General features: G+C 34.1%; 1 protein-coding gene across 1 annotated transcript in view; it reads left to right on the forward strand.

Moving 5' to 3' along the window:
- Positions 1 to 23,293, forward strand: part of LOC136040627 (protein patched homolog 3-like) — a gene marked incomplete in the record, with an annotated part of 148,648 nt that overhangs the window by 71,493 nt on the left and 53,862 nt on the right. Inside the window, 4 exon segments of the mRNA XM_065724903.1 lie at positions 2,360 to 2,466; positions 12,743 to 12,863; positions 17,219 to 17,377; positions 21,982 to 22,119. Coding sequence (XP_065580975.1) covers positions 2,360 to 2,466; positions 12,743 to 12,863; positions 17,219 to 17,377; positions 21,982 to 22,119 — 525 coding nt within the window.

Below are 23,293 nucleotides of genomic sequence, written 5' to 3' on the forward strand. Positions count from 1 at the left end.
TGGGGGGACCGGAAATCCTGGAAAACGCTTAGAGTGGAGAGATCAGGATGAAACTTGGTGGGAAGAATAAGCACAAGTCCAAGATATGTAATTGACATAACCGGACCGGTTCCGCTTTCTTTGGGGGAGTTGGGGGGGGGTGTAATTCGGAAAAATTAGAAAAAATGAGGTATTTGTAACTTACGATTGGGTGTTCAGATCTTTATGAAATTTGATATTTAGAGGGATCTTGTGCTTCAAAGATCTTATTTTAAATCCCGACCAGATCTGGTGACATTGAAGGGTGTATGAGGGGGAAACCGGAAATCTTTGAAAATGCTTAGAGTGAATTGATCAGGATGAAACGTTATGGGAAGAATAAGCAAAAGTCCAAGATACGTGATTGACGTAACTGGACTGGATCCGCTCTCTTTGGGGGAGCTTGGGGGGTCCAGTGCTTTGGCGAGTTTGGTGCTTGTGGACGTTGTAGGACGATGAAAATTAGAAGGCGTTTCAGGGATCTGCACAAATTGACTTTATAAAGTCGTTTACCCCGGTTCGACCATCTGGGGGCTGAAGGGAAAGGAGAAATTAGAAAAAATGAGGTATTTTTAACTTACGAGTGGGTGACCGGATCTTAATGAGATATTTAGATGGACCTTGTGTCTCAGAGCTCTTATTTTAAATCCGGACCGGCATTCAGCCTCTGATTTTCCTTTTAAATCAATCTATTGATTCTGAAAATTTTGCTAGAGTTCATGCGATATGAGCTCTTGGCTCTTGGCTCTTCCGACCTCGTCACAAGTGCCATATGAGCTCTTAGCTCTTGTTTTTTTTTTTGACGTTTTTAAATGTTTTTCTGCCAGAATCTGAGATCAGACACTTATTACTACCCTAATTTTATCAATTAAACTAATTATTCCTATTTTTACATTGATAAAAAATGCCAAGTGTCGTCAAATGCTAGATGGCGTCGGTAGTTTTTTTCTTGTGTAGACACTAGTGCCAGTTCCAAAGCTCCAAAGCTCGCTCTGGCTTAGGCTCACCCCTCTTAGGCTTAGGACGAAGTGTAAGGTGTAAACTCCTTACTTTTGCTGTTTTTTAGAGTTAGTGTACTATATTAACATTGTATTTAACCGTCCTGTTTTGTACTAATATTTTTATCCTAATATTCTCAGAATTATTTTAAAATAATTTGTTCATCGCTATATTTGATGATGACAGGAAAATCTATTAAGGAGAATTGTTGTTTCTGATAAAAGGATTAAACAATTAAAATGGCCCTATTTTCTTTATTTCTTAGAACATGCAATTTGAAAAGGACTGACTAATCATTTTTCTAATATAAATGTTTATTTTTTAATTATTGCCAAGTCATTGATTTCGATAAAAGTTTGTCGTTTAATTTCGGTACTAGTGAGGATTCAGAGCAACCTGAGTTCTAATCTCCTTGACAAAGTAAATTTTGACTTAGTAACTTACTTAATAAATTTTGACCTTGACTCTGTAAATTTTCATTAATCTGTCCAAGTACCAAGGACGGTTGAAATAAATCAAGATTGCTAAGTGAAATTTTAATTTTAATTTTGCTAATTTTAATTTTAGTCTAATTTTAATTAAAGTTTAATTAAAGTTTAATTAAAGTTTAATTTTGCTAAGTGAAAACTTCGTTAAGTGAAAACTAAGTGAAAATGAGGTACTGGCCGAAAAACTTTTAATTTTTGAAGCAACCAGACAAAAAACCTTAAAAAATTACAGTTTTCACCTAGGATTTCTGCCAACCATTTTGTTATTTTAATGTCCTTGGTACTTCAATGGCCGTCATCTGGCATTTTAGTTAGAACATATCCAAGGTTAAAATGTTAAAACCTTGTTATAAATTTTTAAAAGATTTATTCAAACAAAGAAATGCAAGCAAAGAGTAATCTACCAATTACGATTAAGGATTTTGGGGAAGTGGGACCCAAAACAAAACCTTGAGAAAACCATGGCCATTGCTCAATTTAAAAAAGACTGGTGAAATTTGAAAAGAAGTTAAATGAAAACAGATTAAAATGTTTAGAACCATAATGTTTAAGACCTTAATAGGCCTTTAATATAGGCTATACCTAAAATTAGGCCTTAATAAGACTTGAAAGATTAATATCTCAATATATACCTTGCTCAAGTAATACACATACACCTAACTCTGAAGGGGGATGCAAAATAACCGTGTTTGTAAGCACTATTGTTCGACTTTTCCTGGGGGAGAAATCTTTTGCAATATTGGGGTCAATTCCCCTTTTTATCCCCAAATTTTGTTCAGGTAGGATCATTTCACTCCTTAGTTGAGTTGAACACTGATATCTAGGTTCTTTATTTTTCTATCTCTTTATTTCAGGTTGACCAGGATACCCTACTTTGGGAAAAGGCATTGATTGAAGCCTTTCAAGAATCTGAAATCAATTCGCCTGATTTTCATAATCTTTATTTTAGCGTCGCAAGAAGGTAAGATACATTTTTATAGTATTTTCTTAAACTTTGTGGTTTAAAACGTAAGACGTGCACATTTAAAAACGTAAAACATTTTTGCATCTCCATGGCCCCTGTAACCAGATGTCCATTAACGAGCATGGGATCATGATTGCAGCGGTAGCTGCAACCGAGTAAAGAGCGAACCACAGCCCATAGTAACCAAAAGTTAAAAAACGCGTTTTGAAAAACAACCGCCAAATGAGAAAAAATTGTCATTCGACACCGATTCAGGAATGGAAGTATTATTTTGGTTAGTCTTAAAAGTAAAAGTTTATTACGAAAACAAATTTATGGTGATTTTGAATAGAAGCAAGAAAACCCTAAAAAAAAGTATTCAGATCAAAATTAAAAGTGTACTATTGGGATCAACATGGTCGAAAACCTTAAACAGGGAAATTAAAGTCCCCCTCCTTGAACAACAAGGAAAATCACTTTTTTGCATCGGTAGCAGCTGGCCTAGCGGGCTACCAGAACATCATAGAGAGATGATTAATGGCTCATTCAAAAGCTGTTTTTCATATCTACGTGCTTTGTATAAATTTTGCCATCTGCAAGTGCCATATGGCACTAAAATTGCCTTTTTTGTGCCATTTCTAAAGGGGGGGGGGGCTAGCGGGCTACCAAGACATCGTAGACTGATTTTTTATAACTTATTTAAAAGATATTGCTCATATCTACGTTTTCTCTATGGAAATACACCATCTGCAAGTGCCAAATGGCACTAAAAATGGCACTATTGGTGCCATGTCTCAAGTGGAAAAGCTGGGGCTAGTGGACATCCAGAACTTCTTAGAGAGGTATTTAATGGCTCATTTGAAAGCTATTGCTCAAATGTACGTCCTTATTATCAGTTTTACCATCCGTAAGTGCCATATAGCACTAAAACGGCACTTTTGGTATCACTTCTTAAGTGGAAAAGCTTGGAAGTATAAAACGGTACCATTGTAATAGTTATGGTCCAAAACCCTTAACTGGAGATTTACAAGGTCTGCTCCCGTACACTCCCCCTCCCAGCCCCCTTAGAAAGTCTCATTAGTCCGTTGGGAGAATTCGCTATGAACTCTTTATCACGGTCAGCCGACGTTGGGGTTTGCAGAAATCATGAAGAAAAACGTCTGAAGAAAAATGTCTTAAAAAACGTCTTTTGATGTCTTGAAAAACGTCTTGAAGAAAAATGTCTTAAAAAACGTCTTGAAATATCTTGAAACATCTTGAAAAACCTTTTGAAGAAAAATGTCTTAATAAAACTCCCTCGCTTGACTAGTGCACTCGTCCTATTATGTAACAACAAAAAGTAAACAAACCCTATTATATAACAACCAAAGGTAAGCGAACGCTATTGCCTAATATTTAAAGGAATGCGGGGGTGAAGAGGCTCCCTGAAGGCTTTTAAAAGAATTAAAGAAACTATTATGTATCACCCAAAGAAATTTGGATTTAGAGCCCCCCCCCCTGGAGATTTTTAACACTCAAAGAAACTCTGATGTAACAAGTAATGCCTATTATGTATCACCAAAGTAAACCCTCCCTATTACGTAACAGACCTTTAAGGCGACCCTGAAGGGGTTGCCTTTAAGCTTAAATCATTAAAGGAAGAAAGGAGTAATGGTTATGAGGACCCTTAAAACCATGGAGGCGTCACTACTTGCATTTCGGGAAAATAGGAGGTTTGGTGGGGGTATCCACCCTGCGAACACTCTGAATCTTAAAAAGGGCACTAGAACTTCTAATTAGCAATCCAATCGAATGAGCCCTTTTCGAAATTTCTACGACAAACCATTCGATACGGAATTCCCTGGTCTAAACAAAAAAAAAACATAATAATACATTGTACCCACATCGCTCTTTATTTAGGCAGTGCTATTGCGGTGCCTGTAATAAGAACTACCCTAGGGTCAAGGGTCTATATTACCCTTGTCTATAGCAAACAATCAGGTAGTAAAACTCAAAAATCTTTTATTTTCAGCTTTGAAGGCTGGTTATTTGGTTATCGTGAAGTTTTATAATAAAATACAGGAAGAATGATGTTAAATACTATTGATAGTATTCCTAGGGAATCCTGGTCCTTCAATTTTATTTCAGAGGGGAATACTAGAAAGCTTTTAGCAATTTTAAAATAGAAATAAACTGAGAGGCGAGAAGACAGAACAAGGCCCAAGGCGACAGGATAGGGGACACAAATTATTTTCTAAAATTATCCATTTAATAATAAAACCCCAAGAAAGGGGGAGCCTGGCCAGAGAGAGATGGCCAAATTAGATCGAAGGTTTATAAACTAATCTACTTTTTGTTATTCGAGTAAGGGAAAATAACCCCTTCTGCTATAGCAGACTTACCAAAAAAATAGCTAATTAAAAAAGGGTTCTAGGCGTTCATCCCCCGTAAAGTACCCCTCCCCCCGTGAAAAATACCACTCCCCCGTGGAAAATATCCCTTTCCCCTCTGAAAATACCCCTCTCCTTGGAAAATACCCCTTGAAAATACTCCCCCCCAGAAAACAAGGTTTCCAAATTATAGGGTTTTATTCGACCTTTTTAGTTTCGTTGAAAAGTGCTAAGGTACGGGAAAAAGAGGAATTTACACACCAAAAGTTTCTTAAAAACTTAGAAAAAGAACTGCAAATCCATTTTTGTTGAATAGACTTCCATAGGAACTTCTCCAAGTTTTAGCAGTTGCAGGCGCCAAATTAAAAAAAAAAAAAAAAATTATAAAGAAAAAAAATGTAGGCGAACCATCATCAAAATTAAGCCAAAACATATGGCACCAAAGATTTTAAGAAGGCTCAGCTATCCTTTGAAAGGATAGTTGGCTTTGGGAACCAAAAAATTCTTATTGTTTACAAATTAGTTTACAAATAAAACACTTAAAAATAAAAAATTAAACAATTAGTTTAAAAAAAAATTAGTTTACAAATTAGTTTGCAAATAAAATTAGTTTAAGTTTTTACAGACGAAAGCGTTGTCAAATTCTACGAGTTTTTTTTATCTTATCTTCCAAGTGTAAAACTACCTCAAATTACCATTAATAAATAAATGAAACCAAAAACTAACAGAAATTACGATAGAGTCAAACTCAAAAGGATCAAAAATTAAAAGGAAAAGGCTGAAAATTGAAAATTAAAATTTATAAAAATTTAAAAAATTAAAAGGAAAAGGAAAGGCTGACAAAACCCATGTCTTTTCACAATTAGAGCATAATTTGCACTTTACCAAAGAAAAGCGTGTATTGTCAGTTTGATATACATATTCTGATTTGTATTCCTTATGTACTTATTTATTTGTTAAAGTCAAGAAAGTGAAAACATTTAAAATGTATTTTGTTTTCAGTAAATTGCAAATTATGTTCTGGTTTTGAGGAGTTATGGGGGTTGTCAGCCCTACTCATGTTGATTTTTGATTGTTTTGAGTTTGAATCGGTTATTTATTGTAATTTTTGTTCGTTTTGGGTTTAATTCATTTATTGATGGTGATTTGTGGTAGTTTTACGCTTGGAAAAGTATTTGAACTTATTTCTACTCATTTTTGGCTTAACGAGGCTCTTTGCTATTCTTTGAAAAACATTTTTGTAGAAAATTTTTTAAAATAATTTCTGTTCATTTTTATTGACATGTTCTTTTTCATAGAAAAAATTTTATGTCATTGTGTTTTTTTTCCCTATTAGACTCCATAGTTTTTACTTTTAAGATTACATCACTGTATTTCCGCTCATTTTGGTTTAATGAGGCTCTTTACTTTTCTTTGACCGACTTGTTCTGTATGTTTCCCGTTAACAAATGTTATCTGTAAGTAACTAAATAAAAAACATCAACAAGTTTTTCAACTGAAAGTAAGGAGCAACCTCAAAACTTTAAAACGAACAGAAATTACTACGCATATGAGAGGGGGTGTCTCCTACTCAAGAGGTTATGATGTTACTCCTTACAATTGTTAAAAAACTGTTTTTTTTTTTATTTAATTTCTGATCGTTTTTAAATAATCATGGAAAATCCGGTTCCCTCTCCATGAAAAATTCCGGTACTTGTGTATTATGCGCCACTCACTCAAGTTTAGGAAGTCTAAAACTCGAGAACAAACCGGTTTCTTCGTTAGTTTCGTCGTTGCTTTAGAAACAAATTTAGGCTATATATTTTCACATTAGGGGGGAGGGTAAATATAGTGGGTCTGCTTACAAAATCTGTTAGGTGCAATTATTCTTTATATTATTAAGTAAGAATTGTTTTCTGACTTCAAACTGTCCAAATTCTTTACCCCCCCCCCTTCCTTATGTCCAAATATATAGCTCAAATTATATATTTCCTATCTATTCTGTCGCTTGTCTTTGTCTTGTCTTGCGCTAAGCTGAAAGAAAATAACGAAGAAACCGGTATGTTCTCGAGTTTTACACATCAAACAGTTCGTCGTACCGAACTGTAAGTAAGGAGCGACTCGGCTCTATAGTAACCGAAACTCTAAAAAATAGAATTTCGATACCAATAGTTACATCAAAAGAATTGAATTTTAATGCTGATTTGAAATATATAAGTTTCATCAAGTTTAGTCTTACCCATCAAAAGTTACGAGCCTGAGAAAATTTGCCTTATTTTAGAAAATAGGGGAAAACACCCCCTAAAAGTCATAGAATCGTAACGAATCGTAATCGTAATCGCAATCACAACATCAGATTCAGCGTATCCGACAACCCTACTGTAGAAGTTTCAAGCTCCTATCTACAAAAATGTGGATTTTTTTTTTTTGCCAGAAAACAGAACACGGATGCGTGTTTTTTGTTTGTTTGTTATTGTTTTTTTTTTCAAACGGTGATCGTATCGACCCAGTGGTCCTAGAATATGGCAAGAGGGCTCATTCTAACAGAAACTAAAAGTTTTAGTGTCCTTTTTAAGTGACCGAAAAAGTGGAGGGCACCTAGGCTCCCTCCCACGCTCATTTCTTCCCAAAGTCACCGGATCAACATTTTGAGATAGCCATTCTATTCAGCATAGTCGAAAAACTTAATAACTATGTCTTTGGGGTCGACTTAATCCCCCACAGTCTTCGGGGGAGGGGCTGCAAGTTACAAACTTTGACCATTGTTTACATATAGTACTGGCTATCGGGAAGTGTGCAGACGTTTTAGGGGGACTTTTTCGAGGTGGGGTGGGGATGGGCTGGGGGAGGGGGTTACATTGGAAGATCTTTCCATGGAGGAATTTATCATGATGAAAGAGAATTTACATGAAGGGGGCACAGGATTTTCTAGTATTATTAAAAAAAACAATGAGAGAGCAAACAAAACAGTTTTTTCAACTGAAAGTAAGGAGCAGCATTACAAGATGTTGTGGAGCAGAGCTCCACAATACCTTGCTCTTTACGCCGAAGTATTTGTTGTAATTTCAACTATTTATTCTACGGCCTTTGTGATTCAGGGGTCATTCTTAAAGAATTGGGTTGAAATTCAAGCTTTAGTGTAAAGAGTGAGGTATTGATGGGGGGCGAACCCCCTCATATACGTAATAAAAATATACAAATATAGAAGTTCGTTACGTTAGTTAATTCGTAAGTTACGTATATTTATTACTAATAAAAACGTTCGTAAAAAAATTAAAAGTTCTTGCTGTATTTTTAAGTAGCCAAAAATCAGAGGACAACTAGGCCTCCTCCCCCACCTTTTTTTCAAAATCGTCCGATCAAAACTATGAGAAAGCCATTTAGCCAAAAAAAATTTTTTTTTTTTTTTAATATTTATGTGCGGTGAGCGAAAATCAAAACATGCATTAATTCATAAACGTTCAGAAATTAAATAAAAAAACAAGTTTTTTAACTACAAGTAAGGAGCGACATTAAAACTTAAAACGAAAAGAAATTATTACGTTTATGAAAGGGGTTGTCCCATCCTCAACACCTCACTCTTTACGCTAAAGTTTTTTTTTATTGTTTAAAAAGTAGAGCTGTGAGAAAGTGTTAAACTTTAGCTTAAAGAGCGAGGTGTTGAGGAGGGGACAACCCCTTTCATATACGGAATAATTTCTGTTCGTTTTAAGTTTTAATATCGCTTCTTACTTGCAGTTAAAAAAAGACTTGTTTTTATTTAATCGTAAACATGAGCAAGTGACGTATAATACATAAGTACCAAAATTCCTTCACCCTACGGAAAAAAAAAAAACTCAAATAAAATTCTTAAATTTGGAAAGCCTTATTTTCCACGGGGGGTGTTATCCGTGGGGGGGATATTTACTGGGGTGTATTTTCCACGGTGGAAATTTTCCGGTGTGGGGGGGGGGGTATTCACTGCGAGGGGAGGGGTATTTTTCGAGGGGTAAACGTCTAGAAGCATATATTAGACTCGTTAAATTGCGTGTTTGTGATGTATTTTTATGGGTTTGATGCTCAAAAGGGGGAATCACAGCTTCTACCTACATTTTTCTGGTCCACTAACCCAAATCATAATTTATAAATAAAACAATAATTTTATTATTTAATAATTTATTTAATAAATAAAATCTGCGAGGGATAAAAGGAAGCGAAATGAACACAAAGTGACAAAATAAACAAAGTAAAAAATACTATCCACTTTCCTTTAATCAGATGTACTCGAAATTATCAGTCAACAAACGCCAAACGCCTGGATTTAATTGCGATTTAATTATTAATTATTTTTATTAATAATTAATAAAATATTTAATTACTTGATTTAATTATTTTTGACGCCCGTCAAACTCCTGAATTTAATTGCGGTGATGAGATTATAAGACAAAGTCTCCATAACAATCCAAACAAGAAGAAGAAGAAGAAAAATTAGTGCCGGTTAAAGAGTGCTGTTGACTGTGAAACATTAACTATTTATAGGTGTATCCCCTATGAAACAGAGAAAAAGAGATATTACTGTCTCATATTTTCATGTCTACAAAACTTCTTATTTTTTATTGTTCTATTTTTGTGACATCACTGTGACATCATCGTTTTCGTGATCACTTATAGTACAGAAAAAAAGAAAGATTACTGTCCTATATTTCGACAAGATTTTGTGTATTCTGTTTGTCTTTTTTTTTTTAGATATCACTGTTACGTCATAATTTTTTGTGATCATTTATTGCATAAATAAAAAGAAAAAGAAAAACTCCTGTCCTTTACTTTAGTGTTCAAAAAGTTTCTTATATTCCATTGGTCCATTTCTGTGAAATCACTATGACGTCTTCACTATTTTGATCACGCATGGCACAGAGAAAAAGAATGATTACTGTCCTATATTTTCGTGTTAAAAAGATTTCTAATATTCCGAAAGGTCCATTTTTCTGACGTCAAATGTAGCATTTTTTTTTTTTTAGCCAAGCAAATTAATCTTTAAGCGCATGTCAGAAAGAAAGCCAAATAACTCCGCCTTTTTTCAATTAAATAAAAAAAAACAGTTTTTTTAACTGAAAGTAAGGAGCAACATTAAAACTTAAAACGAACAGAAATTACTTCGTATATGAAAGGGGTTGCTTCCTCATCAACGCCCTGCTCTTCACGCTAAAGTTTGACTCTTTATCTCAACTCTACTTTTTAAAACAGCGAAAAACTTCCTGAAAACGTCTATACACTTCCAAATAACCATTACTATATGTAAGCACTGGTCAAAGTTTGTAACTTGTAGCCCCTCCCACGGGGACAGTGGGGGAGTAAGTCGTCCCCAAAGACATAGTTATAAGGTTTTTCGACTACGCTGAATAAAATGGCTATCTCAGAATTTTGATCCGTTAACTTTGGGAAAATAATTAGCGTGGGAGGGGACCTGGGGCCCTCCAATTTTTTTGGTTTCTTTTAGAAACCACCATGTTGGTTTCTGTTTCATCTCTGTTAGAATGAGCCCTCTCGCAACATTCTAGGACCACTGGGTCGATACGATTACCTCTGGGAAAAAAAAACAAAAAAACAAATAAACATGCATCCGTGATCTGATGCAACTTATCTATTTAGAATCAGCATTAAAATGCGATTCTTTTGATGTAGCTATTGGTATCAAAATTCCATTTTTTAGAGTTTTGATTACTATTGAGCCGGGTCGCTCCTTCCTACAGTTCGCTACCACGAACTGTTTGAAAAAATGACTCCACAAGGAATTTCATGTCACAAGATTGTTGTAAAAGTAAACACTCTTTTTCAGTGGTATCATCAACCTTCACAAAAAAAGAAAAAAACTAGATAAGTTACATTCCATGAAGTTCTTAAATAGTTGTTTCTATTTAAATTTACATTTTTCTATTCGGTTGGAGCGAGGCACTTAGGGAGGGGGGGGTGGTTGTTAACTGGGCTCGTGGTTACATCGTGATTTTTATCCAATTTTTCCCGTGTTTACTATTGCTTTATCATCCTCCTTTAAAAATAAATCTCCCCGTAAGCGCAGTTGGCACGATTTTTTTGCCATCTATTTCATATCTGAAATTGTCTTATCTACCGAGGATCAAATCAAAAGCGACTGAACTTGTCAAAGCGCACACAAGCACAAAACACAACAAATTTGAGAATAAAAATGGTGCTGAATAACAGCATAAAAAAAAAAAAAAGTAAAGTTGCCCTTGAAAGAAAATTAAGAAAAACAATTTTATTTCAAATAAATTAAATCTTTGAATTGAGACCTTTATGAACGAGGCCCTAAGCACAATACTAGCGTACATCTGTATTCATTTTTCGCGGTACAAGCTTTTGCATAGAAATTTATTTTGAGAAGGAGGAGGGATACAAATTGAAAAACTACAGGAAAAGAGTGGAATATGAGAAAATAGAAAAAAAAAATGAGATTACTGGGAAAGGTCGTCAAGAAGCTTTTAAACTGGACCTACCAAACACTACATCGAATTACTCAAGTTTAATTACTCACAGTTTCATTGTGAACTTTAAAGAATTTATTCTCAGCTTTCAGAGCGTTGACTCTCAAAGATGGCTGTTTCCTTTATCCATAAATTTTGCAAAATAATTGCTCCCCTACGAAAAAACCTCTCGTGATTTTTCAAAACATTTGTTTGAAATCATTTAGAGTATACTTGCCGAGCCCGAAACTGTACACTCACTAAAGCACGAAAAAAAAGTTTTCAGAGCATGTTTCCACAAACCCTTCTGCTAATGGAGGGAATTGGCCCCCTGTCCCCTTTGTATCAGAATGCTTATTTTCAACGAGTGTGTGGATTTAGAGCTTTTACATTGGAAGGGAGTAACTGAGTAAGGGTGTAGTGTTAGAAATTGAGCTTTCAGGCCTAAATATCATGGTTTTAGTAAATGTCATTATTTATTCCGTCTTTTCACCCTTCTCCTTCAAGGATGCTTAAAGTAATTCAGAGTCCCGTAAATGGGTCAAGATGAAGAAATTCAGTATGTTCCCAATTGGAAGGTGGGGGGGGGGGGGGAGAAATTTAGGTGGTTTTGGGGTATTGTCGCGTTTTTAAAACCGCTCCTGCGGAGGACTGTTTTTAATGGACAAGGCAACTAGTGAGCACCTTAGAAGGGGGGGGGGGTCAGGGAATTCTTCTAGTATGGAGGGAGACAAAGCTAGAGAAAAGTGTTGTTTGCAGGTAACCAATGATTGTAATATTTTTTTATTACTATATATATATATATATATATATATATATATATATATATATATATATATATATATATATATATATATATATATATATATATATATATGAAAAAAAATGTATATGCTTAGTTTTCCAGCTCCGGAGACATCAGTGGTGCCACATATTTCCACTTCCTGGCTGAAGAGCTATGAAACTTAGATCAGCACCACCGATCTGCTGATCAGCACCACCGATCTGCTGATCGCACCACCGATCTGCTGATCAGCACCACCGATCTGCTGATTAGCACCACCGATCTGCTGATCAGCACCACTGATCGCCGATCAGGAGTGCTAGATCAGCACCACCAATAGGGAAAGTAAAGTCCAATGCTGTATTTCTTTACTTTCAATTTGAAGAAGAAATACCCTGGGTCAAAATTAATATAAAAAACAATAGAAATAATATAATAAATGTCATGTAATAAATAATATAATATAAAATGTAATTCATCTATCCGTAAAAATTAATTTGATATATCGATTCCCCTTATTTGAGGCTTTAATTAGCTTCCCTATTTTAGTTAGCTTTTTAAATTAGCTTTTCCCTATTTTAATTATTTCTTTCCCTATTTCTATTTTAATTAGCTTTTCCCTATTTTCCCTAAATATATATATATATATATATATATATATATATATATATATATATATATATATATATATATATATATATCAGCTTTGGAGACATCAGTGGTGCCACCATACTGGGCGACTCGCGATATTTAGCTGTTGGAACGATGGTTGTATTTATCTATGTATTAGTTATGCTTGGAAAATTTGACTTAGTTGAAAATAGGGTAAGTTGTTTACACGTTATACTAGGTTTATTTGGCTATACAAATGTGGTCTTAAGGAGGTGTAAGGACGCCTTGTTCCTGGAATTAGTTAGAAATTTTAACGGGGTTGGGGGGTGCATTTGATTATTTTTAGTTGGGGCACTAAGTTTTCTAAGGACACTGCCTTGTTCCGTCCTTGCTTTTCACGGTATAGAAAGGAAAAACTTGATCACCAAACATAGCGAATCAATAAATACCGCTTTTAAAAAGTAAAACAGATTTCAATGTACAAGAAACACATAATGCCGATTCGGCGTATTTTTTTGGTAAAAATAATAAACTCGAAGAATATTGAATGAAGAGCCACGTCTAACCACTAATTGAAACATATGACTACGTCGATAGCGACGAAGACCACACTGCCTTGCCATATCAAACAAACACAAAGTGGAAACAGTAGGGAATTTTTTTTTCCAAGACAGTGGAATTTAATTCAGTGGGTATTTTGGCCCTATATCCAAGGACCGTCTTCAACACAATACCAGAAAATATATATATATATATATATATATATATTATATTAAAATGTGAGAATCAAAACTGATAATGTATTTTAACAACTTTTTAAAATAGCCCTAGCATCCTTACTTCAATGAAGTTCAACCAGGACGGCCCTAGGACATAGGGCCGAAATATCCACTGAATTGAATCCCACTTTCTTGGGAAAAAAAATTCCCTATTGTTTCTACTTTTTATTTGTTTGATTACTACGTCACTAACGTAAAATTGAGACGGAAATATAAACAAGAAAAACAAGGTGGGATTGCACTGGCTGTTAGTGACGAAAATCATTGCAAACGATTGCTTACCGTAATCGTTTGCAGGTAAGCAGTAAGCGGTAAGCAGGTCTTTTTTGCGAGCTGAAAAGCGAAGCCGGTTCAGCTTTTCATTGTCTATTTCCATTATTTGCGACAAGTGGCTGCCTGATCGTTATTCGTGAGATGGCAAGAATTGGCTAGATTGGAAAGCGGATTGGCTAGCGGAAAGTGTTTCTTGTCAGGAGTTTTTGGCGCTAAATTCAAATGATTACGATTGTGAATTCAATAAAATTTCAGTTTGACTTTTTACTTTATGTTGTTTTGTTGATTTCTTTTAGTTTTATATATTCCTTGGGCTATATATAGGACTATTAGGAGGGGGGGGCATTTGCGAGTGAATTGTTATATTTGGAAAGAGAAGTAGCGTATTCACCTTGTCCCTATGTCAGTAAAGCTCTTGATCACATGTACGGGCTTTTTGTAGATTGTCCTTACTTCAAGAAATGAGTAGTTTTTTTTTTTTAAGAACCAATTGCTAACACTGGTTTACACATAAAACTTGATTGTGGCAATGGAAGCGTGGTCAATTTTTAAAAATTTGTGTTTTCACTCGTTATTCGCAATGTGCTGGAATATTTTTTCTCGAGACTTTCTTATGGGCTAGCTTCTCTTTCCATTGGTTTTTCGTTACTGGCACGTTTTTCCCACCAAGATCAAGGTTGCCACCACGGTCAGTCCCTCAAATTCTACAATTGCCCAAATTTGCGTGATACACAGCGATTTTCGGCGCTACTAGTCAGAGATCAGACTAATGCCTCGATAATTACCACACTTACTGCTATCATCTTTCTTCTGCTGTGGTTTAATCAAAGTTTTCCTAAAATCGAAAGGTACTTCCCTTTTTTCAAAAATCATATTCATAATCTTCAGCAAGTTATTTCTAACCTCATAACCACCATATTTAAGGAACTCATTAATCACACTATCAGCACCTAAAACCTTATTATGTTCTATCACTCAGATAATTCTTATAGCAGCCCCTTCTCGTGTCTATTAAGCATAAACCATTTTTACTAATATTCCTAGCTGCGCTCTTAACTTTCTTCCCTAAGACGCACTCAGTAAATTCACAATTTTTTTTCCTAAAATTATTTCATCCAACTTCCACATTGTCAAATTTTAGACCCTCAAGTTTAGTATTCAACTGTTCCTGGGAAGTTTTTCTAAAATTCTCATCCTAGTGTCTACCAACATCGTAACTTCCTGGGAGGTAGTTGTCCTTCCGAAATTTCAGCTTTAAATTAATCCTAGACTCTACTAGATGTTCATCTATGTATCTATCCTGAAAATGTTGAAAACAAGCTATGCGTTTTAAATCTCGAGTCTATACGTAAGCTTGTATCTATCTGCATCTATCTATCTATATATCTGTGCAGTATCCTGAAAAATCTTAAAAACAAGCTATGCGTTTTAATCTTGAGTCTATACGTAAGCTTGTATCTATCTGCATCTATCTATCTATATATCTGTGCAGTATCCTGAAAAATCTTAAAAACAAGCTATGCGTTTTAATCTTGAGTCTATACGTAAGCTTGTATCTATCTGCATCTATCTATCTATATATCTGTGCAGTATCCTGAAAAATCTTAAAAACAAGCTATGCGTTTTAATCTTGAGTCTATACGTAAGCTTGTATCTATCTGCATCTATCTATCTATATATCTGTGCAGTATCCTGAAAAATCTTAAAAACAAGCTATGCGTTTTAATCTTGAGTCTATACGTAAGCTTGTATCTATCTGCATCTATCTATCTATATATCTGTGCAGTATCCTGAAAAATCTTAAAAACAAGCTATGCGTTTTAATCTTGAGTCTATACGTAAGCTTGTATCTATCTGCATCTATCTATCTATATATCTGTGCAGTATCCTGAAAAATCTTAAAAACAAGCTATGCGTTTTAATCTTGAGTCTATACGTAAGCTTGTATCTATCTGCATCTATCTATCTATATATCTGTGCAGTATCCTGAAAAATCTTAAAAACAAGCTATGCGTTTTAATCTTGAGTCTATACGTAAGCTTGTATCTATCTGCATCTATCTATCTATATATCTGTGAAGTATCCTGAAAAATCTTAAAAACAAGCTATGCGTTTTAATCTTGAGTCTATACGTAAGCTTGTATCTATCTGCATCTATCTATCTAGATATCTGTGCAGTATCCTGAAAAATCTTAAAAATAAGCTTCTTGACTTGTCTAATTATATCAAAGATTCCGCGTTGTTTATCGTATATTCATTCCTCTTCTCCTTTTATGATTATTTGGAGACCTTTACGCATGATCCCTATGTAATTTCAGGCCCCTCCAGTCGCTGGTATCAAATCACGGGCCACGTATTGCCATGCGCAATCAATCCACTGTGTGTATTATCGTTTGTTTACAGGCTCAAAACCTAGAAAGTCTATTTCAATAAATGATCTTGGCTCGTCGCTGTCATTTGGTTAAACTATATAGTACCCCCTAGGTTTCCTAGGAAGTGGCAAACTTGCGACACCCTTAACAGGCCTATCCGGCTTGAAACTCGTATGATACTTTTCTTCATTGTATACTACTAGCCAAAGTTCTTATTTCTTAGTTATTTTAGTACTTTCTTTATTCTTCTTTGTCTATTTTTAATTAATTCACCTATCGTTTTTTTGTTTTTTTTTAAAGCTTCCACGCTCTTATTACTAATACGAATTTTTATTTAGAATAATTTATTATGTAATTCATCTAGAATAAACAAACAAGTACATCAAACGCTAGAAACAAAGATTGATACAAGGTAATACTTAAAAAAAATTAAATAATTTAAAAATCAAATGAATTAAAAATGAAAATGAGAGAATAAAAACTATTTTCAAGGTACTTGTAATTAAACGAAACACCCTCAAGATTTACGCTTAGTTTAGGTCTGAGAAAACCGGTTTCATAGCCACAAAGACAAGTGACAGAATAGATGGGAAATATACAATTCGGGCTTTACATTTTCACATTAAGGGGAGAGGGAGGGGTAACGTATAGCGCGTCTGCATGCAAAATGTGTTAGCTACTATCTATTCTGCAAGTTATGAAGTAAGAATTGTTTTCTAACTTTTTCGTATTTCCAATAAAAACTGAAAAAAAAGCAAATAGCCCCTCCCCCTGGGTTTGTATCTAGGCTGGTAAATTTGGCTCCTTCTACATCTTCATGAATTCACGCCCATGGTTATGGTTACCAGGTACATGGGTTTCCTTCTATGGTAGCCTCATATAAAACAACAGTAGACAACTATTCAATCGGTCTTGTTAATTTGTAAGTTCTCTCATTAATTCTAGAATCACAACCATTGAAAATATGAATACTATAATTTTGCAGAGCATGAAGGGCGTAAAATAGGATAATAAGTGCACAGGATCAACAATGTAATAGATAGGGATGATCTAACAAAAAACATAATAATCCGAACACATGCAAAAGGTTAAGACACGTTTTGCAAATAACAATTACTCATATTATTTTCATCTCCTTTTTTAGGTGTACTTATCATTAATTGGCATACTTTGTGTAGCAATGGCTATTTTTATGTCATATGGACTTTGTTCGCTAATGGGCGTGTTCTACGGACCAGTACATAGTATATTGCCATTTTTGCTTCTCGGAATTGGAATTGATGATATGTTTGTGATTATTCAGGTAATACATATTACAGTTTATGTGGTTCACTTAACTGTTTCAGTACATGTTTGCATGACTACTCTTTTTCAGTATTATTGCACGGTATTGCCATGAGTAAGGGCTATTAAAAACTGAAGTCCAGGTTTCGAGTTTTTGTTCCTTGTTCGAGTTGTTGTTTTTGTTCCTGGTTAAAAGACGGTAGGTGATTGGTCATAAAATATAAATTTTACTGGTGGATGGGAAAACTAAAGAAAAATGGATTTTTTTACAGTTAGTATTTGTTTGAAAAAGAACATTTTTTGTCATCCAAGAATTGGCAGGAAAAAACTTGAGATTAAAAGGTTTAATTCTCAGCTGTTTTCGTGAATGAGAAAATAGGACATCATGCATTTTGAAGAAAAGGAGGAAACAGAATGATAAATCTAACTTTTTCCAGAGGAGGAGGGAAGCGTAATCATTTACTTTTTAAATCATGACATAACTTTGAATTACAAAACTCGAACTATTTCTGGAAAAATCACCATTTCTTAAGCTGAGATTTGGAATGGAATACATTTAAAGGCGTGATGGGAATACATTTAAAGAAGATGGGACCGACAGCTCAAAAATTTAGAGGCAAGACTCAAAAATGAATACATTTAAGGCGTGCAACTGACGTAAACGAATTATAAAGTATGAGTTGTGAGGATGTATTTAGTATGAACAAGGTCTGAGCTATCAAGTCTGAGGGTAAGTTGTCGCGATATTCGCTCATCGGACTACTAAAGTAAAATATTAATAACATACCTAGATCGGAACCAATATAAAACAGAGCAATACAAAACACAAGATGTAAATAAGAATAAAAATACTTTATTTTAAGCTAGAAGTGGGGCCTTTCTCTGGCAAACAGGCCACCACGTGGCAAGACCGTATCCAGGGTGGAGTAGGGGTTTGACATCCCCCTGAAATGTTTGTCCGACTTGCAAAAACGTTACAAAATGAATACAAACAAATTTTTTATGCGTTTTTGAAGAACACCCGAAACAAATCCAGGATACGGCCGAAACAAATCCAGGATACGGCCCTGCCTCGTGGACTTGTCGTTTTATTTGTGAAGGCCAAACCTTCGCCTCTCGTAAATGGACCGCGCCCTTTTGGCGGGAATTTTAAGAATTTTTCCTTTCTACTTTCTTACAAAGAAACTAATCAGCTTTTTATGGTACTAACTACAGTATATGTTAGAAAATTCGTAATGTTTAGTCCTCTTGTTTTGGAGTGTGTCGCACATACATATACGTGCATATTATTGCTATAATCATTATGATCGGGCTCACAAAACCGGATCAAAGTTTGGGACGAGCGAGGGAGGAGGTCTGAGGGAGAGAGGGTGAGTGGGAAAAACGTAATATGTTCGGGGGTTACGAACGGCACTACTGGCATAAATAAAGCAAAATTTTGTTCTCAATTCTACAGAGGTAATTAGGCTGGCTCTGTGGAGAAGGGGATAAGGGACTTAGTCTCTATGAAGATAGTTCTTAGATATAAGTTTAGACCTAAAGCTCCTCTATTTTCTTATCTTGCAATTCCTTGGAGAAGCCAGAATGTCAAATAGGGAGCACTCAAGGATTGGTTGTAGCCTATATGTAACCGTGAATGTCCTCAAATTGGTGAATGTTGACATTCACCGGTTAATGTCCGAAATACTTTTTTTTTCTCCTTAGATTTAGCCAGTGTCGCCTGTCAACTTATCAATTTAATGCAAGATTTCGTGATAAGAGGTTAGGGTTGTGAGGTTAGGTTGGGGAAGGTGAGCTTTAGTTAGGTTTTTAACCCGTTTCTGTTATTTGTAACCAAATTTAACCTAATCTAACCTAACCTAAGCTAACATAATCTAACCTAACTTTAACTTTTGCCATCATAGCTTGCATAAGACTGAAAAAGCTCATTCACAAAGCTAATTGAATCCGAGCAGAGAAAAAGGAATTTCGGATATTCACCGGTGAATGTTGAATATTAACCAGATTTCAGACATTCTCGGCAACATATATCTGACATGAAAGTTCTCAAAGGGTGTGATTTTGGACATTCAAACATCTTAAGGGGCTTGAATACATGATTAACATGGTAAGATAGAACATAATATACTTAGTAAACAAAATTGCTATCACATGCGCCGAAGGATCAAATTCCAATTCCGGATTCAATAAATAAAAAGATGAAGAAAATAAAATCACAAAAAAACTAAAAATCCTACGAAGAATGCTGAAATTAAAAATATTAGGAAGAAAAATCCCTCGTTAGTCAATAATTAAACTGGGAATTGTCATAATAAGCTAAAAAGGTAAATAAAACCGTATAAAACCAAAACATATATTATATACATATATATATATATATATATATATATATATATATATATATATATATATATATGTATATATATATATATATGTATATATATATATATATATATATATATATATATATATATATATATATATATATATATATATATATATATATATATATATTCAAAACTAGGGTAACGTAGTAACTCATGTACCATGGTAACTCAGTAGATTAATAATGCAAACTCATTTCAAACCATTTGAAATATATCACCCAGTAATTCCATGGTATTGACGACATTCAAGGAGGAGTTAGACGGTAAATAATTCTGGGCAAATTTCTTGTTTCTAAACTTTTCCGTGTTTCGTTTGGCTCACCCTTCTTTCATTCATTTATTTAATAGCCATATCCAAGGAGTGGAGGCGTGGCTACTGGGAGGCATTGACCCTTTTTGCGACTAGTGGAAAAGTAACAAAAATGCACATAAACAAATTTTGCTGCGTTTTGTAAAGTTTTTCTATATTAACCACCCTGAGCAAAAATACCCCCTCCTCATAAAACAATCCCGGATACGATCTTGCTTGAGATATATATTTGTTGATTTGAAAACCTGTCTACAATAATATATAAGGAAGGAATAATAAATGAGAAGAAGGCAAAACAAAAATGGAACATTTATATTAATAACACAACGACAACAATATGTAAGTATGGCGTAATAAGAGAGAGAGAAAATTATAATTTAAACAGAAACAATAAACAACCGTGATCTGCTGGTATTTTTTTGGTGATTTCTGGATCTACAAGGCTATATTTATTAATCTACATATAATCAAAACAAAAGGAGTACGGTACATACAGAAAAACGGCTGTAATTTTTTAATAAGACAATAAAAAACAAAAACTTTCTGCACTAATAATAAAAATACAAGTCTAAATATTTTTTCTTCAGGTCCGGAAGCCCTTTCCAAAGAGGAAAAAATACTTCGGTTTCACAAAACGTAAAAAAAAGAGAGAAAAAGGTAAAAGAAATACAAACATACCCACACAAAAACAGAATTAAAACAACCAATTATTTTGAATTTGTCATAGAATTTGGAAACAAAATGAAAAATTTTGTTTTTTGTTTCTTTATTGTATAGTGTTATTTTTCTCATAACGGTTGTGTTTTTTCTCACATTTTTTTTCTTTTTCCTCTTACTTTTCTATATATATTTCGTTAAAGCTAAGCATTTCAGGTTGTTTTTGTTCTTTTTGATAAAGGCTACCGGACGTAAAGCCAAAATATTTGGATCGTTATTATCACTAGAAAGACAGCACAGTCAAAGAAATTATTTATTATAATTAATAAATAATATTTAATAAGTAATCACTAATTAATTTATTAATTAATAAATTAATTAATAAATAATTAATCAATAGATATAATTATTAATATTTATTTATTGATTAATAATTAATAAATAATGGTTTACACTTAATAGTGTAAAAAAAAATTTTGTTTCTCACTATTTATTGAAAAACTACATCTGTTTTTCTATAATTTCATTTAGTTTTATTTTTAAAGAAAAGGCAGTTTGATCTAAGAAATTATTCATTGCATTGGTTGTCCAAGAATCAACATTGCATTGGTTGTCCAAGAATCAACATTGCATTGGTTGTCCAAGAACCAACATTGCATTGGTTGTCCAAGAATCAACATTGCATTGGTTGTCCAAGAATCAACATTGCATTGGTTGTCCAAGAACCAACATTGCATTGGTTGTCCAAGAACCAACATTGCATTGGTTGTCCAAGAATCAACATTGCATTGGTTGTCCAAGAATCAACATTGCATTGGTTGTCCAAGAATCAACATTGCATTGGTTGTCCAAGAATCAACATTGCATTGGTTGTCCAAGAATCAACATTGCATTGGTTGTCCAAGAATCAACATTGCATTGGTTGTCCAAGAATCAACATTGCATTGGTTGTCCAAGAATCAACATTGCATTGGTTGTCCAAGAATCAACATTGCATTGGTTGTCCAAGAATCAACATTGCATTGGTTGTCCACGTATTTGGACATTGGTGTGCGTAGCAAATATTTTGCAAAGTGGAAAAACCAGAACGAATTTTTGCATTGTCAGTTTTAGTAAATACCTCCAAGAAAGACATAATATACATAACAGAACATAACATGCATAACATATACAGAACATAACATGCATAACATACAGACAGCTTGTTTGAACATTTTCAGGTAAATGAAAGCAAATTCAAATTTTTAATGACGGTTATTTTTGTTACAGTGTTGGAACAATTTAAGTGCTGAAGAACAAGAATTCACATTACCTGTCCGAGTAGGAACTGCGCTGAAGCATGCCGGTGTGTCTATTACTGTGACATCTATTACTGACATTGCAGCATTCGCCATAGGTGCCACTACCGTATGTAACTTTTAGAATTTCTTCTAAAGTTTTTTATTTTACTCTTACCAAAAAAATGTTAACAACTCTGAATGCGTGAATAATTAATGTATTTATATCTACTGAAAAAAAAATATTGAATGAAAATACTATAAACAAACTATATATATATATATATATATATATATATATATATATATATATATATATATATATATATATATATATATATATATATATATATATATATATATATATATATATATATACTAGCTGTTGGGGTGGCGCTTCGCGCCACCCCAACACCTAGTTGGTGGGGGCGCTTCGCGCCCCCCCCAAGCCCCCCCGCGCGCGTAAGTCGTTACGCGCCATAATAGTTACGCGCCATTGTAGTTGTGTCCCTATGTCCCACCTTTGAATATATATATATATATATATATATATATATATATATATATATATATATATATATATATATATATATATATATATATATGGTTTTAACTACGTAAAACTTGCGAATATACAACATTCTTTGCTGTCCCATTGTCTTTGCATATAAATAGATTGTCAGGTTTACCGACTCTTGAACATGCAACATATAATGGTCCATGGGAAAACAATCTGTATTCAGATCTATACCTCATGATTCTAATGATTGCCCTTGAGCTTTGTTGATGGTTATTGCTAATCGACCATTCCCTGTCCCGGTGTCCCGGTCGTCATTTATATCCCCCTGTTTCCCCCGGTGTCCCCGTTGTAGTTGTGTCCCTGTGTCCCGGTCGTCATTTATATTCCCTGTGTCCCGGTCGTCATTTGTATCCCGGTGTCCCGGTCTGTATATACATTCGTTTTTTAGTTTTGTTTTTCTCCTTTATTTTTTTCCTTTTTTTTTCTTTTTTAGTTTATTTAGATTTTTAGATTTTTTAGTTTTTTTATTAGTTTTTAGTTTTTTTTTCTTTTTAGTTTTTTTGTAGTTTTTACCTTCTTTTTAGTTTTGTTAGTTGTTTTTTTTACTTATGTCCTGGTCGTCATTTATACTCCCTGTGTCCCGGTGCTTTGTTGATTGCTAATCGAACATTCCTTTTGTCCTGGTCGCTTTCTCTTTGAGTGTCGTCATTTATTTTTTTCTTTTTTAGTTCTTTTAGTTTTTACCTTTTTTAGTTTTTTTTAGTTTTTTAGATGAAAATTTTTT

The sequence above is a fragment of the Artemia franciscana genome, chromosome 21 (assembly GCF_032884065.1).
Source record: "Artemia franciscana chromosome 21, ASM3288406v1, whole genome shotgun sequence".
In the NCBI taxonomy this organism is placed as follows: Eukaryota; Metazoa; Arthropoda; class Branchiopoda; order Anostraca; family Artemiidae; genus Artemia; species Artemia franciscana.